We start from the raw sequence: 17,545 nt of genomic DNA on the forward strand, positions 1-17,545 counted from the left end.
CACACAGCACTGCAGCACCGCCACCTGCCCCACCGCTGCCTCGCCTTGTGTATCCAGGTTTCAGCTCCGGGACCCAAGGAACTCAGGATGGCAACCGACAGCAGCTTCTCGCCGTTCAAACCAGCATCAGGAGACTGGAAAGCATATGCCTCCCATTTCACCTTCCTCCTAGAAGCCAAAGGGGTCACCAACGATGCCAAGAAGAGGGCGATATTCTTCAGCGTCTGTGGAGAGGAGACGTTCGAAATCACCCAGGCTCTCCTGGATTTCAACAGTACTTACAGTGTTTCTGAGTAGACATGGCTAGGATGGTGCTGCTGACCTTGCTGGGGAAACAATTGCCAGCAAGCTGATTTCTCCAGCAGGACTAACAGAAACTCTGGTGGTGAGGGCATTTAGATCAGAAAGCGGGTTTGGAGAGAAGCACAATGACAGCCCCCAGCGCTACTGCTCTGACCCAATTAGCTCTCACATCCCTAGGGCTGCTTTTAAGTGATAATAAATATATCAGGAGATACAACCACAGCTCTGCCACTTAACATATGGCTTGGCCCTTATTTGCCTTCTATTCCTAAATTAGAAAGCCCCAAACACTTTAGCCTTTGTTCCAGTGAAAAGTTACTTGGATCCCTTCATCATGTTGGTTGTCCTTTCTTACACTATGCCCAGCTATACTGACATTGGCTCAGGATTAATTTCTCCCTATGTCACTACTGGAAGAGTAGTAGATCATTATGGGTCTGCAATCAACGCAGCACAAACATTATGTCTCTGCAAGCAACGCAAACAATTCCAGCACTGCAAATAAAGAAGATTTATGCTGTTGCTCAGTTCTTCTGTTACTATCGCAGCTCAGAGTGTCAGCCAGAGGCACCAGCTTCCGGGAAAGATAGTGGAGGCCCGACGCAACATTCTGACACCACAAGCACAATGTGGCACGTTGTTTTGATGTCACATGCGTGACGTTGCGAGGTGCCAGGGGCAGAGCCAAATGCAGTGGCAGCACAGGCTTAGCAGTTGGTGGCCCCCATCTTCCTCTTCCCCCTCCCCCTGGGAAGGCAGGGAAAGCCACCCTTGGCCAGTGGCAGCAGCAGCAGGAGGAGGAAGAGGAGGAGCCACCAACCACAGAGCCATGCCACGCTTGACTCCAGTATTGTCCTCATCCTTGCCCTGCGCCACCGACTGAGGGCTGCTTCCCCTGTCCCTCCTCCATGTGGCAGAAGAAAGAGGAGCTGCCGGCTACCGAAGCTGCGCCCGGTCTGCGTGCAGCCTCCTCCACCCTCTGAACATTGGGGGGGGGACCCCAAAGTGCCTTGGCGCCTATATGGTGTCAGCTCCAGTTTTGCCGGAGGGGGGTAGGCACTTGGGCTTGAGTGCACCTCCTCACAGAGGCATAGGAAGGTCAGGTGGTACCCAGTGAGGAAAATTTATTGCCACCCTCCTACACACATTGATTTATTTTTTTTTGCCTGCAAAAACGGTTTTACGTTATTTCATATTTTCTTATAAAGGTATGTGGATTCTGGGCCTCTGATAACAAGTAGGCGACTGTGGACAGATTCATTAATCTACAGGATGGATTGTGTTTTGACTTGTGTCCTTTTATGCATATTTATTGTTTATTTATTTAATAAAATTTATTTTAAAAAAACCTGAAAAGTGGTTTACCAAACAAAACAAAACACCACAGCAGTAAAATCAAGAAAAATTAACAATCCTACTTTAAAACACACAAAAGCTAAAATATTAAGATAAAAATTACTTCAACTTCCTAAGCATCTAGGTATGCTTGCCTAAAGAAGAATGCCTTTAGCAGGTGCCTGAAAAGAGTCTAGCAAAGTGTAGGTGCTGTCACAGTAAATGCAGTATGGATATTATGTGGAACCTGTAGTAGTGCTTGAAACTACTAAAGGGGAGGTTTTATTGATTGTGATTTCACCATGCTCTGTACTATCTGAAAAGGAAAACATTTATTTAAAAAACAGGACTGCGCAGCAGCAATCTAATCTCACCATGATGAGTGGGACTTATTGTCACGGTCTGGTTTACGGGCGGTCGAAGTCCTGGTGGAAGACGTCGGGACCGGGGGCAAGATGTTGGGGTCTGAAATTCCATATACAATGGTACCTCGGGTTACATACGCTTCAGGTTACAGACTCCACTAACCCAGAAATAGTGCTTCAGGTTAAGAACTTTGCTTCAGGATGAGAACAGAAATCGTGCTTCGGCGGTGCGGCAGCAGCAGGAGGCCCCATTAGCTAAAGTGGTGCTTCAGGTTAAGAACAGTTTCAGGTTAAGTACAGACCTCTGGAATGAATTAAGTACTTAAACCGAGGTACCACTATATAACTATATAATCCCTAGTGTAGTAAGATAAGACCTTTGGAGCAGGCATTTTTTTTAAAAAAAGTTTTTTATCAACCGCCCTAGTAGGGCAGTAATTGTTCCTTGATAATTTGTCACCCCCCTCCATGATGGCAACTGGGGCAGACCGCCCCCCCCTTCCTACGCCCCTGCCTCCTCACAGCCATCACCTCAGCTGATTTGTTTGCTCTCTTCTTCTGGTCCCAGTCCACACAAGCGCCCCCAGTTACTGTGCAGTCACAAATGGCGCTCCATCTGCTCAAGCCTGTCATTAAATAACTGCGTGGTTGGAGAGGGCAAGTGAACAGCAAAAGCAGCTGGGCCAGGAAGCTCTGCACGTCAACGGTGAGACACCTGCAGGAGTGCGAGGCTTGGCAGAGGCCTGGCAGTGCCAACTCCTGACGCCAGTCTTGTCAGCTTTCCTAGAGATTCTGCAGCCTTATCTTCAGGGTATCGCCTCTTTTCCCCTCCCCCCTCTGTATACACTGGACATTTAAGCACATTTCCCACCTCAGACCATCCTGGAAACTGCAGTTTGTTAAGGGTTCTGGGAGATGTAACTCCGTGAGGACTAAACTACATTTCCCAGGATCCTTTGGGGGCAAAGCATGCTTTGAATGTCTGCTGCATACACAACCCAACTCGCTCCATGACGTTTATTTTCCACCATGGTGGCGACAGCTGCTTTGGGAAGGTGGACTTTCATCTGCTTGATGCTGCTTGAGGGTGAACATCCCTCAGGTAGAAGCTGCATGAATGCTGATATGAGGGAAATTAATTGTGTCACCATTTGGGGCCTGCTTCTTACAGCATTGATGTCATATTAGAACAGCTGGAAACACTAATTCTGGCCTAGACAGGGACTTTGGTTTTGATGCAACAAGGCTATTCTTGTGTTATTTTGATGCTGAACAAGGGGCACTCAAGCTTGGTCTGGACAAGGGCAAGGCATCTATGGTTTTGTTAAATTTTATGTACTTAACATAAAGCCTGAGGAAGAGTTCTGAACAATTTGTGAGAGTATTCACTTGCATTGTACCTAGTCACTCTGATGGGAGCTGAGATACGAGATTGATCATATGAACTGTTGATTACACAACGGCGTGGGTGGCTGGGGTTTGCTATGTATACACTTTAACGGGAAATGGGGGTATTTGTCCGCTTGCTACAAGCCTACTGTTATTATTTTTTATTCATTTCTATACCACAAACTCCTTAAAAACATATATTTGTGGTGTACAAGATCCCAGTTAAAATCACCACCACATGAATGAAAATCAGAGCAAACTAGATTAAAGGACCAGAAGTGCAGAATGAGTCACCTGACAAAAAGATTGTTAAAACAGGGAATAGTTGTCATAGGAAGCCTTTTGGAAATAGCCAAGTCTTAAGTGGGTGCCTAAAACTCATTACAGCTGGTGCTAGCTGGATTTCATTAGGTAGCGTTCCATAGAACTCAAAATAAAGTCCTATTCATGCATTCTCTGAACACGTGCGAACATAACATTGGCTATCAAACATTCCCATCCCAAACTGCTTGACTCCCCAGCCTTCCTGCACTGGGTGGGAAGATCTGAAGGAGGGTTCAAAGCACGTTCAGATGAATACAAGACCACATCACTTTTGCACATAGAAAGGAGCATGAAAAAGCAGTAATTACTCACCATCAGAGGAGCCCTGTGGATTTCAGTGTAACTGAGTTCCTGCTGTATGGAAAGAGGCAAGCCCAGCAAAGCCTTTCATGCTGTGATGCAATTATATTTTTGAACCAGACATCTGGAATCGACTCTCTAGCACTTACATATGGATTAAATAGCTCTGCTGTCCCATTGTCAAGTTCAGTATCCTTGCATTGGGGGGGGGGGGAGTCTGCTTTGGTTCTGCACAGTTTAGTTGCATTGACAGGTTTGCCACTAAAACAGCCAGAGAGAGTTAAGTTCCACTCCAGAAATACTCAACTTCTGAATAACAGTTTATTTTCAGCACCAAGGGCAGCACCTACTAATTTATGCCTAATAATAATAATAATAATAATAATAATAATAATTTATTTCTACCCCGCCCACCTGGCTAGGTTTCCCCAAAATTAATCTAGGCAAATTTCCAAAAGCAACAGCAAGCAAAGCCAAATTCTGCATTACTGGGACTTGAGTTCTGAAAATAGCAGCTGTCCATGCCACATGGAAACAACTTTTCGAAAATGAAAGGGCTTTCAGTTGCAATTTGTGATATGGCACAGGGGCCTGCTGTTCAAAAGGGGGACAAGAGCATTTTTAAAACCCTCAGAAACCACAGATCATGCATGAATCCAGTGGATGTATGTAGCAGCTGCTTGCATTCTGCCCCTAGTTTTTTGGGTGCAAAACCGAGGAGAGCATCCATAATAGCAAGAAACACAAGTTGCTGCGAAGAGGAAGGTCACTGTAGCACGCTCTAGTGAAGTGAGGGGCATTTTACCTGTTCTCTACTTTTAATCGAAATGTGCTGGGGTCTCCTGATAAATGTATCGTTTGGCTTTTAGATACCCTATGTGGCAGACATCATCATCATCAGCAGCAGCATCTATTACATTTATACTAAGGTTACCAGACGTTCCCATTTCCCAGGGACAGTCCCTGGATTTACAAATCAGTCCCCATAAAAAATCCATTGAAGTTGAAAAGTGTCCCTGGATTCATTGAAAAAAAATCTGGTAACCTTAATTTATACCCCACCCCCTTTTATCTTCCAAAGAGCTCAAGCTGTTGTGAATGATTCTCTTCCTCCTCATCTCATCCTCACAACAACCCTGTGAGGTAGGTTAGGCTGCGAGATGGTGACTGGCCCAAGGTCACCCAGTGAACTTCATGGCTCAGTGAGGATTCGAACCCTGGTCTCCCAGGTCGTAGCCCAACACTCTAACCATTACACCCCACAGGCTCTCGTGGCATGGGTGAATGAGTGGAAGCCATTCAACCAAGTGACTCAATACAATAATGCAGAGAAGAAATGGCTGGGGAACTGTCACGCAGAGCTGTGCTCTGAATCTTAGTTCCTTCTCTGCAATAAGGAGGTTCAGTTTGCCTCCTCTTACCCTCTGACTTTGCTGCTGTCACTATTTCCAGTGTGGCCTGCAGTTGCCTAGCAACCGGGGTATGCTTGACTATATGGCTCATGTACACAAGAAAATATGCCATCTGCTCACAGGCCTCTCGTTTCGATTGTGGCAACACGATCCGGCGATCGACGCGCAGTAGTGGAGAAGTGAGAAACACAGCTGCGACATTTGGCAGAGATGCTCTTGGCATCTCCCTGTCCTGTGCCCAACAGTGAATCAGATCAGGAAAATGTCCACTGTAGATTAAAGATATGTATACACTGTGTAATGCAAGATCACTGTCCCGTTAGCATCGTCAAGATGCTGGTCTGAAACTGCAAGCTCCCTTGTCTCGGAGGACAAAGATGGCAGCTTCATGTGTCTATCCCAAACGCCCGAAACATTATTAACAATTCTGTGAGGGGGGGGGGGGGATGTGGGGCCCAGACAGCATAACAGCAGTCAAGGAGGCAAAAAAAGAAAGAAAGAAGAAAGCTGAACGCTATTACAAATTAAAATGCTCTGGAAAATAAACAGGCCAATATCCTGAACAGCTCTGTTTAATTAACACTGTGTGCAGGCTTGCCAGAGGGGGTGGATGTTAGGGTGAGGCTAGGGGTGCAAACCTGCTCCTCTTCTCAGGTGAAAGCTTGTTATATGTGAAGTATGCATTGCGTAGCAAAGTCCCCCCCCCCCCCCCCGAGGTTGAATAAAGATACTTGACAACGGTATTTTAGGTTAATGGGCTAAAAAAGGCCACAACTTTATTGGTTACAGATTGTGAGCGGTATTGGCTTAGTTCCTCTTCTTACTTGTTAAGTAACATATGAAGGGAGGCTGCATGTAAAGCCCTAATGAGTTTGCAGCTAAGGATTTCCAGGCTCATAGCTCATCTTCTCATCTGCTCTGGATTTCACTTAATTCTCACATTTCACTTCTGGCACAGGCTCATGAAGTGGCTTGCACAATAATTTGTGAAGATAAGCTTCTAGAAATTGCATCTGTGCTGCACTGCCTCTGTAATAATTAGGGTCTTGCCTGCAGGTTTCCCCAACCCCTTTCTCCCCCATACAGGAAGCAATACTTCTTTTTAAGATGGTATTTGCTTGTAATAAGTGCTCATAATAAAAATAAGTTTTTCAAAAATTAAAAACCAGATACCCAATGAATCAGGGGCACCTCTTAGTCAACCACATTGTTTGCAATTAATTGATCCAACCAATATACAGTGGTACCTTGGGTTACAGATGCTTCAGGTTACAGACGCTTCAGGTTACAGACTCCACTAACCCAGAAATATTACCTTGGGTTAAGAACTTTGCTTCAGGATGAGAACAGAAATCGTGCTCCAGCGGCGCAGCAGCAGCAATGGGAGGCCCCATTAGCTAAAGTGGTACCTCAGGTTAAGAACAGTTTCAGGTTAACATTGGACCTCCAGAACGAATTAAGTACTTAACCCGAGGTACCACTGTATTGACTAAATGTTGCAGCCTTAGGAACAATCAACACATTCAGGGAAACGGGCAAAATATAAGCAGGTTTGGGGAATCTTCCTGTGGGGCTTACCAGGAACAAGTACTTATAGATGGACTCTATTTTTTATCAAATGAATGACAGTAAGAGTATTTACACGGTGGGGCCAATGACCTATAAGGAGGGAAGGCTCTTCTACACTAGAGGCCTTCAGACAAGAGTTGCACAGCCACCTTTGGGAATACTCTGGCGGCAGATACCTTACACCAGGCAGGACTAGATGCTTCAGGTAGGTCTACATGGTCCAAATCTGCTACCTCGTTGGCAGCCCCCCAATGCCACCTCTACAGTGGCCTCTTGGTGAATAGGAGGTTCTGGTGGTCTTCTCCCACCCTTGTAGATCTTTAGTCCCTCATTGTTCCTGATGTACCGGTAGATTTTTACTCACTCCTTCTTTGCTGGTGTGGGGGGGGGGCATAACATTTTGAGATTCACCTCAGGTGCCAAAATGTCTTGTGGCACTTAAAAAGTTTGTAGAAAATGGAAGGTCTTCAACAGGTGCCAGAACATCAGGAGAGATGGTGCCTGTCTGATGTGTAATGGGCGGGAGTTTCAAAGTGAAGATGTCCCCATACTAAAGGCCTGAATCCTATTTCATATGGAACAGACCTCCTGATAAGATGGTATCTGTAGAAGACCCTCTCTTGAAGACCCTCTCTTGCAGTTCTCGGTCTGGAATATAAAGGGGTGAGGCAATCTATTCTGGGATAAATCAGCTCCATATAACCTACATGCTGATTTATCCCAGAATAGATTGTCTCACCCCTTTATATTCCAAATTGAGAATTCTATAGTTAAGACCATAGAGTAAGCTGTCCTGCCAGGCTTTCCTCACTTTGGAAGGAAGGGTTGCCAAACTCTCACTTCCACCATGGAATCCTACCTCTCAAAGGAGCTGGTTCAAAGGAACCAGAATGTTAAAAGAGTTCAATTGAACCAAATAAAAATATATTTTTTTAAAAAGCAAAAGCAATAAAATGCCTCCCAAATGCACATAGAACATCTAAAAACATTTTTTAAAAAAACAATCACATACCCTCACAGTTCTTAATTTTACAGTTGCCATGGTCAGTTTATTTCAGTCATCGAATGGCTGGGTAAACAGGAATGTCAGCACCAGAAGCTAGTTGTGCAGAGGGGTGATTGGCTAGCACTTGTGTAATCACAAGTCGACTTCTAGTCCCTCATCACCCCCTGCAACGTTTGAAAATTCATGCCTTAAAATATATATGCAACAACATGTGAATGTTTAATTCAATATATGTACACTGGGTGCCTTATAATTTTAAAAAAATATATAAACAGGCCACTTAGCACAAGAGGGGTGGGAGTGGTGTAAGACTGAGAACTGAGTCACAATTTGAATTACTGGCATATGTCCCTGTCAATTACACTGCAAATATCTTAATAAATTATGAAGGAGGGAGGGTGCTGACTCACCCAATGGGAGAAAAGTTCATTGCTACTCCTAAAACCAGCTGACGCTTCTGTTGACTAAGATGTCTGTTAATATTAGGCCTTTGCTTCCTCCAGTGTTTAACCTTGTAAATGCTACCCATGAGCTTGATTTCCCTCAAGGCAGCTGAGTCAGCTCCTTCTCTCTGAGGACCAAGCAGTGTGCATGCCTTTCCCATTCCTGTTAAATAAGAAGCGGTCTGCTGAAGTGTGCCAGAAAATACCACAGAGGTTGCACCTCACAGGCGAATCACTTCACTGATGTTGCTACTAGGCCTGGGGAGAAATCCAGCTTAAAACGCAGACCTGCCTAAGTCACGGTCCCTGAAACAATATTCAAACTGAAACACAGCTCTTTGAAATTTGCACTTCTCCAAATTTTGCAGTGTACCTCCCCAAAGGAAAAATGTGTACACAAAATGCATGCATTAGGGGAAAGTGTGCATAGAAGTTCATGTGCAAGTGAAAAGAACATACAAAAATGCATATTGGGAAAGATGTGTATATGCTGCCAAGTTGTGGAATTTCCTCCCCAACAGAGGTGCTTCTGAATTCTTCGCTATTATGCAGCTTTTGATGAATGCTGAAGACACTTCTTTCCCCTGACCTTTGACATCTGAGATGTGTGTTTTCAGGGCACACCCTATTCCTGTGATTGCAATCTGTTGTAACTGTTTTTTTAAATGCTGAATGGCTGTGACCTGCCATGGGACTTGTTGGTGAATGGCGGATAATAAATTTAATAATGATGGTGATGATGGTGGTGATGATGATGATGATGGTGGTGGTGATGATGATGATGATGATGATATATTAGGCAAAATTGCCACCTTCTGCTCCTTTGGGAGAAAGGACAGGATGTAATTTTTCATCATCGATATCAGAAGTGCACATAAAAAGGCCAATGAATTTTTGTGATGGCTTTCTTGTTCTCTTTCTCTGTAAAAAGTAAACTGATACAGAAATGTAGAGAACTGAAATAAAGACCCAAAAGTTGAACTACTGTGAGAAACCAGAACAGACAGATTTGTTTGTCCTTCGTTGCTACCTGGAATATGCATGTGTTCACTTTTGCCTCAAGAAATTTAACTGCTGGAGTCATCTTTGCTCTTATCCGAAAGTTCGTCCAACTATGTATCACCAAAGAAGATAACAAAAGAGGAACAATAGAATCATAGAATTGTAGAATTGGAAGGGATTCTGAGGAACATCTGGGGTGGTCCAACGTCCAACCCAAGGTGGGGTTTGCTGAAGGAGGTGCAGGTCTCTGACAGGGTCCTAAAGTCCTCACGCCTCCTTTCCAAATCCTAGTTGGTGCTTTCCCAACTTTGAGAAGGATTTACTCCCTTCTCTTGGAGCATTTCTGACCATGGGAGTATTTCTGACCCAGCAGTTCCTTACGCTTTTTGAAACCAGCCATCTTGGATTGAGTCTCCTCTGTGGAACAGCATTATGAGAAATTGCAGTCCCGTTATGTAAAGTTATACGGGAGGACTACATGCTGCTTGGTGCATTACTGAAGAGGAATTTGTCACAAACACGGGGACGTTAAATATAGACCAGGACCTCAGGTCTGAATATGTAAGGGATGAAGAAGGAACTTGGGACGGGCATTTTTTTTGAAAGGTTAAAGGATATGGATTTGTTTAGAAATGGGAAGCAAAGATCCACAAAGGGTAGAATAATGTAGGATCAGACCAAAGGCCCCTCTAATCCAGTATCTAGTTCTCAGAGTGGCCAATCAGATGCCCGGGGCAAATCTACCGGCAGGACATGAGCACAACAGCCTTCTCCTGTTCGTGCTTCCCAACACCTAATATTCAGAGATGTACCGCCTCTGACACTGGGGGTAGTAGTATCTAGCCATCATGGCTAGGAGCCACTGATAGCCTTATCTGAGAGAAGTATGTAAGGTGGAATCAAAGAAAGCAGATGCAGGCATCAGTGATGGGCTGTTGCACCTCCCCAACATGAAGGCTGCCATTTTATGCTGGAGACTCGGCAAAACTCATTTCTATGCAGACATCCATGGGGTTACGTTGGAGGAATCTGAACGTGGTCGTTGCATTTCAAATGGACTGAGATCAAAGCCTACTTTGTTGACTTCCTCAATCACCTTCTTGTTTAATCGACTTGTCTCCTCTCTCCATAGCATGCCGGCCCCCCCTGCTATTTCAACTCCCCTCAGCTCCCTCCCATGACCCCCAACTCCTTCCCTGAACATGGCTCTTCCTCTCCCAGGCTGAGAAAGCCTCTCGAGCTGTGTGTACAGCTCTAGTGCACTCCCACCACTGGTGTTTGAAGCTGAGTACACAAGACGCCACCCACAATCCATCAGTATCCTGCAGCTGCTTGAGAAATACACCTGATGATGCACTTACTCTCGAACCAGCTTCCATCTGATTTGAAAACAAAAAGCTGCGCTTAAGCTGCGGTGCGCTCATTTCAGACAACCGTTGCCCTCTCTCCGGTCTGTACAGCAGTGTGACTCGAAACACTGCACAGGGGAGAGGTGGCAAACAACCACACAGTGTTTCAAGCTGATGATGTGTGTGTATGTGCATAGCCTTGGGTCGTCCCCCCCCCCGCCCTCTGACAGATGGAGGCAAAGGGAGGAAGAGTGAATTTTCCCTTGACACAATGTGGGGCTTAGAAATCTGAATGTGCTGCTTTTTAGGATCTCATTGCTGCTTTTTAGGATCTCATTGCTGCTTTTTTGTCACATGACAACTCCTCAGCTACATCAGGCTGACATGCTAGGAGACCATCCATAGGACAGGTCATACTGTCTAAGGATTTTTCAATTGCCCTATCTCGGTCACACTTTGGCCCATTTAACCAATACATGACATGCTTTATGGATAGCTCAGATGGTTTGAGTGTGGTGCTGGTAACGCCAAGGTTGCAGGTTCCATCCCTGTATGAGACAGCTGCATAGTCCTGCATTGCCGGGGGTTGGACGAAATGATCGTCTGAGTCCCTTCCAATTATAAAATTCTATGATTCTATGACCCGGCATTTATGTGCATGTTGGTGTCCTAACTGGTTCTGTGCTAGGTGCTCTTCTCTATGCTTCAAGGTGAAGTTAAGTATGGAAGCACCTTCCGTTTTAAAAAGTAAAAAAACATTTCCCACATTTAATGCAAACCGGGTTTTCTCACTGAAACAAAATAAAATGGGCTAACATAAGCTCCAGGCATTTCACCCCAGTATGGCTCACCTTTCTCACATACACAGTCCAACAAGACAATGACAAAAATCCACCAACAGCATACAAATCAGTATGGCTAACCTGAACCAAAACACCCACCCACCCCACTCACACATGAAAACAAAGACCACCATAGCCATCCACAAAGGAACAACCACACCCTAGGCCAACCCCAACCTCTCTCACCACCAAAGGAACACAAGTGAACAGCAGAAAACCTGCACAAGCAACGCTGACACCAAACCCAACATATATTAAGTAAAATAGAAACATCGCAACCCGACCCCCACCCCTTTCCCCCTTTTCTTCCTAATGTCTCAACAAATGAAACTGATTTGTAAAAATGTTACATGGAAAAAATACAAGAGAGAGACATTGCACATACTTTTGTAAATCAAGAAAATCTTTAATAAAAATACATTTTTTTAAAAAAGCTCCAGGCATTAGAGACCAGTCCTCTTGGTCTCTTCAAAACATTAGGCACCAACAGCACTATAAAAACATATAAAGAAATAAAGTAGCTAGCTAGCAAGCAAGCATGCGGTCAGGGGGAGAGCATCAAAACACTATTAACTAATACACTAAATAATACACATAGCAATCAAGGCACACATGTTTGGAATACTTTAAATCTGAACTCCTTTCTCTGCATTTGACATCAGTACTTTGTTACTTAAGACTTGGCACACAAGAGCTATTTTGCTCCCACTGTTCTATCTTTGGTTAAACATATAGGAACACGATAAGTCAAAAGAGGCTGCTATAATCAGGATTTAAAACAGCGACAGGTGGCTGCGCTTATCGAGTAAACTAAGGAGAATCTGGAATCCACTCAAAAGGCTGAGTAAAGTCTTGCCTTGATCAAGAAGAACACAGAACATTCCTGGCAATTGTGGTCCCCTCTCTCTTTGTGGATGATCCTTTGGCTTTGAAGCAGAAGTGCCTTAAAAAAAAATCTAGAAGTTCCCTCCTCTGTTAAGTATTCCTGGGCATTCTTACAATCAACCGCAGGAAAGAATCCAAAGGTAATATGTAAATCAATACATACCCCTCCTCTCTCGCTCCATGCATAAATAGCCTGAGCAAAATTCCGCTCATCAGCCCAACCTCTCTTAAATATGCAGCTGGCGACGTCATTGTTTTTGTTGCCAATTCCCTTGCTGGTCTCCTTCCTCTGGCTACTTTAGTCCCAGCTGAGGAACTGGGAATCCAGACTGCACTGGGAGATGAAGAGAAGCTGAGGAAGCCCTGGGTACCACAGGCTGAAGCTCTGTGCTCCATCAATCCCCTTCAGGTAGACCAAGAAATGTTCTGCTTTATATGCATAGATCTTCCTTCTATCTTCAAAGATGATAGAAAACTTAAACACCCAAAGTTTGAGAACAGTCTGACATTTAAAGCATCTTGTGTTTATGCTGAAAATGTCTCATTAGTCCTTCCTGGTTCTAACAGTGTGTAACATTGAAGTTTCCCTAGTTTTTATTTATTTATATATAAAAAAATGATATTATATAATGCTTGCTGGCTGCAATTATTAGCGTTTATTTTATCAGGGTACACCTGTTCCTTTTCTATGGGCGGGACTACAATTTTACGGCACCAACAGCTTTATATTATTTGTCTCATTTATTCTCTTTCTACATTTGTGAGACAAATTGCTATTATCCCCAGGAACTGAGACCAATGAGAAATGAATTGATCAGAGCCGCTTATTAGGACTGAACCCAATAGCCATGGCAGATTTGACCTAAGGGCTGATAGAACTGAAGGCAATGTAGCATTTGCAATATCATTTACGAAGATAGGCAAGGTCAATTATGGTTTCAAATTGGACAGGGTGGCACATGCTGAGATTCTTGCATTCCTCAGGTTCCTTCCAACTCTACAATTCTACGATTCTTTGATTTGATGATTCTATGCTGATCTGACATTGCAGAAGGCTGTTTTAACATAATGGCTGAGAAATAAGCTGTGGACTGCAAGTTTGAACCAAATCTCAGCTCAGCGGTGAACCACAGCTTTAAGCCACTATTTCTCAGCCTGAGCTTTTCATCTGCAAAACAGAAGAAACAGCATGGTGACATACCTTACAGGGGTGTTTGTAAGAATTACTGAGAAAATCTACATGAAGCACTCTTAAAAATGCACTATTTAAATGTTTATTATTGTTAATGTATTTTAAAAATAATACTATGAGTTTTTATGAAACTCAGCCAGATGGGCAGGGTATAAATTATTATTATGAGTTTATAATGCCAACACTACCAAAGTAATGTTTGATGGTATTATTGCTTTCAGTTTTCAATTCTATACACACACGGTTGGTATTAAGTCCGCTTTTACTCAGTGGAATTAAGGATGTGATCAGTGGGACTTACTTTTGAATAAAAAAAGCATAGGTTTGCACCATTACTTTCACTAAAAAAAGCACAGGATTGATGGTAAATTTCTTTATCCATGACTTACCTAGAGAACTTGAAACATTAAATAAAAGACATGAAGACCCAGACTGGCTGCAGTTAACTATATGGAAATCTTTTCTGCTTATAATTTTTTTTTTTGAAACTGGTAGTGCAGCCTCTTAAGCAAAATTCAGCATTTTGTAACTACGTACAGAAGAAGAATAGCACTTTTCAAAGATGTATGGACCAAAGCATTGGCAAAGATGTAGAAAAGCTAATGGGAACTGTGGTTTGTACCAATCATTGTGAAGACTTATGGTCTTAGAAGACAACTAACCTCCATGCGCGTTAGTCGCTTTGCTAAGAAAAATGACAGAGAGATGAAAAACAATGGGCAACCAGATGTTCCCATCACCCTGACCATTGGCCATGCTAGCTGGAGAGGATGAGAACTGGAGCCTAGTAAAATCTGACCGTCCCCAGCTATCCCATTCCCTCAAGGGAATGAAATCATGGTTTTTCTTTTTAAAATAACACATATTAAGATTTTAATCATTACATTCCCCTTCAAGTGTGGTTGCCAATGTCTTTCCCCTTTACAAAACCATAAATAAAGGTATTGTTATTTATCATTATTAAGAAAAATGATCGCAAATCCAAATGAGATCCTCAGGATTCCAGTGTGTGTGTGTGCGTGCGCTTGTGTATATATATATTTGGTGACATGGAGAATAGAGCCTGTTTCACAGCAGAAATTGAAGAAGGCGCTAAGCTGTTAGAGATACCTCCTGCTATTTTTTATTTTTTTTAATCTCTTACTCGCTCTAAAGGTTAGCAGTTGAAATAACATTTACTTACAGCAGTATAAATAGTGTTGGAGCAGCTTTCCGATTTCCACATGTCTTGTTTTGTTGGGCTTTTCTCCTTGTTCTTTAGGGGAGGACAAGGTTGATCTCAAGGACAACGCGAAACGAAAGGTGGCCCTTGGCGTCCCCCCCCACGGCCTCAGATCTCCCCTCATCTCTTCGTAGCCATGGAACGGTCCACACAAGAGCTCTTCCTCAACTTCATGATTGTACTGATCACGGTTCTCCTCATGTGGCTGCTGGTGAAGTCATACCAAGACTGAAAGACTCCCTCCTACCCCTTGGGAGTGAGTGAGGGATCTACGTTCGGAAAAAGAATGCAAATTCTACTATACAGGAGCAGTCCTATGCTTGCTCTTTGTCTGTGTGTCAATTTTTTTTAAAGAAAACAATACTCTAAAATACCTCTTGCCTATATCTGCCCAAAAATTCAAATTGACCTAGGATGATGCAAATATGTAAGCTCGCTACAAAGCAATGAAAGCATTGACGTACCCTTGTCCTTCACAATCAACACATGGAGCCATTATGGTGACTCCCAGCACCTTTCAAGTCTGTGTCTGTCTGTTTCCTGACTCCCTCTTGTTTGTGTGGTCAGATTTACATACCTGAAATGTGACCACGTAGCTTCATTCATCCTCTGTTGCTGTCATTTGAATAAAGAACTAAGTAGGATGCATTTTTTTCCTTCTCATTAATTTTCTTCAAAAGATAAATATGTTGGCTCATAAGGGCAGGTGGGGTGGATTCAAAGCCACATTAGTGCAATACCTTTATTAGGTCCACCAAATTGCCACAAAATAGCATGCAAGGTGCCACTCCTAAGAAGACCCTGCTCCTACGCTCTGTGGAATTTGGGAAATGGAAGCTAGAGAAGGGCCCTTCTTGAAGACACCAGAAGTACACTAGGAGAGAGAACTTTTCTTGAGATACACCAGTCCCAGGTCAAGTCAGTCTAAATATATATATTTAATTAAACAATAACAGCGCAATTCTATAGCTGTCGGCCCCATTAAGTTCAATGGCAGATGAGTGGGTATATAATTATGGGGGGAAACTGTAGCTTAGTGATAGAGCATCTGTCTTGTACACAAAAGGTCATAGTTTCAATCTCTGGTTTCTCCAGGTAAAGCTGCCTGAAACTCTGAAGAGTCTGTGCAAGTTGGTGTAGACATTACAATGATCCACAGATGGACCAATGGTCTGACTCATAATAAGGCAGCTTATTATGTTCCTCCTAAGCTCTCCTATGTTCTTATGATTGCAACCTGAGCTAGCCAACGATAGCCCTCTCTGCAATGCCATCCTGTAATTAGAATGGCACTTGGTTTATAACGCTTCTCTTATTCCGTACTGAATACCTTTTCAGATAGCTATTTGGAAAGGGCTTCAAGGTCAAGGGTCATGGCTGAGTGATTGAGCCCATGCTTTACATGGAAAAGGTCCTAGTTTCAACCCCCGGCATCTCCTAGTAGGGTTGGGAGAGACACCCACTGCAACCCTGGAGAGCCACTGCCTGTCATAGAATCGTAGAACAGTAGAGTTGGAAGGGATCCTAAGGGTCATCTACTGTGCCAACCTCTTGCAATGCAGGAATCTCAGCTAGAGCACAAATAATAATAATAATAATAATAATAATAATAATAATAATAATAATTTATTTGTACCATCTGGCTGGGTTCCCCCAGCCACTCTGGGCGGCTTCCAACAAAGATTAAAAATACATTAAAATATCACACATTAAAAACTTCCCTGAACAGGGCAGCCTTCAGTTGTCTTTTAAAAGTAAAATAGTTGCTGATTGTGCTGACATCTGATGGGAGGGCGTTCCACAGGGCGGGCGCCACTACCGAGAAGGCCCTCTGCCTGGTTCTCTCTGCAGTGGCGTAGTGTGGGGGGTGCAGGGGGGGCCGGCCGCACCGGGCGCAACATCTGGGGTTAGGGCAAATCCATGGGTTAGGGGGCGCAAATCCACGTGTTAGGGGGCGCAAATTACTTGCCTTGCCCCGGGTGCTGACAACCCACGCTACGCCACTGTCTCTCTGTAACCTCACTTTTCGCAGGGAGGGAACTGCCAGAAGGCCCTCGGCGCTGGACTTCAGCATCCAGGCAGAACAATGGGGGTGGAGATGCTCCTTCAGGTATAGTGGGCCAAGGCCGTTTAGGGCTTTAAAGGTCAGCACCAACACTTTGAATTGTGCTCGGAAACGTACTGGGAGCCAATGTAGGTCTTTCAGGACTGGTGTTATATGGTCTCAGAGGCCACTCCCAGTCACCAGTCTAGCTGCCGCATTCAGGATTAGTTGTAGTTTCTGGGTCACCTTCAAAGATAGCCCCACGTAGAGCGCATTGCAGTAGCTTAAAAACCTGGCTTAAATTCTGGCTTAAAAACCTCCCATGAAGGAGAGCCCACCACCTCTCATGGGAGTCTGTTCCACTGTCAAACAGTTTTTACTGTCATAAAGTTCTTCCTGGTGTTTGGTCGGGATCTCATTTCTTGTAGTTTGAATGGCCAGTGGTAGAGGGCAGCTTCTTATGCAAACCTCATCCGTAATCTCTTCTCATCTGAAGCATTAAGATTTAAGACAGGCTTCCTCAATCTTACAACCTCCATCAGCCCCAGCCAACATGGCAAAAG

The 17,545-nt window shown here is 43.9% G+C and overlaps 2 protein-coding genes across 2 annotated transcripts in view; both read left to right on the forward strand.

Annotated features, from left to right (window-relative positions):
• The window catches only part of ALKBH8 (alkB homolog 8, tRNA methyltransferase), a gene marked incomplete at its 5' end in the record, with an annotated part of 247,603 nt that overhangs the window by 101,741 nt on the left and 128,317 nt on the right, over positions 1-17,545 (forward strand). The gene's annotated exons all lie outside the window — the stretch shown is intronic.
• Positions 12,751-15,586, forward strand: SLN (sarcolipin). Its single transcript, XM_083609354.1, has 2 exons — positions 12,751-12,933; positions 14,978-15,586. The coding sequence occupies exon 2, from the start codon at positions 15,075-15,077 to the stop codon at positions 15,168-15,170; it is 96 nt and encodes a 31-aa protein (XP_083465480.1). The 5' UTR covers positions 12,751-12,933; positions 14,978-15,074; the 3' UTR covers positions 15,171-15,586.

Source organism: Podarcis filfolensis (assembly GCF_964270895.1).
Source record: "Podarcis filfolensis genome assembly, chromosome: 4".
NCBI lineage: Eukaryota > Metazoa > Chordata > Lepidosauria > Squamata > Lacertidae > Podarcis > Podarcis filfolensis.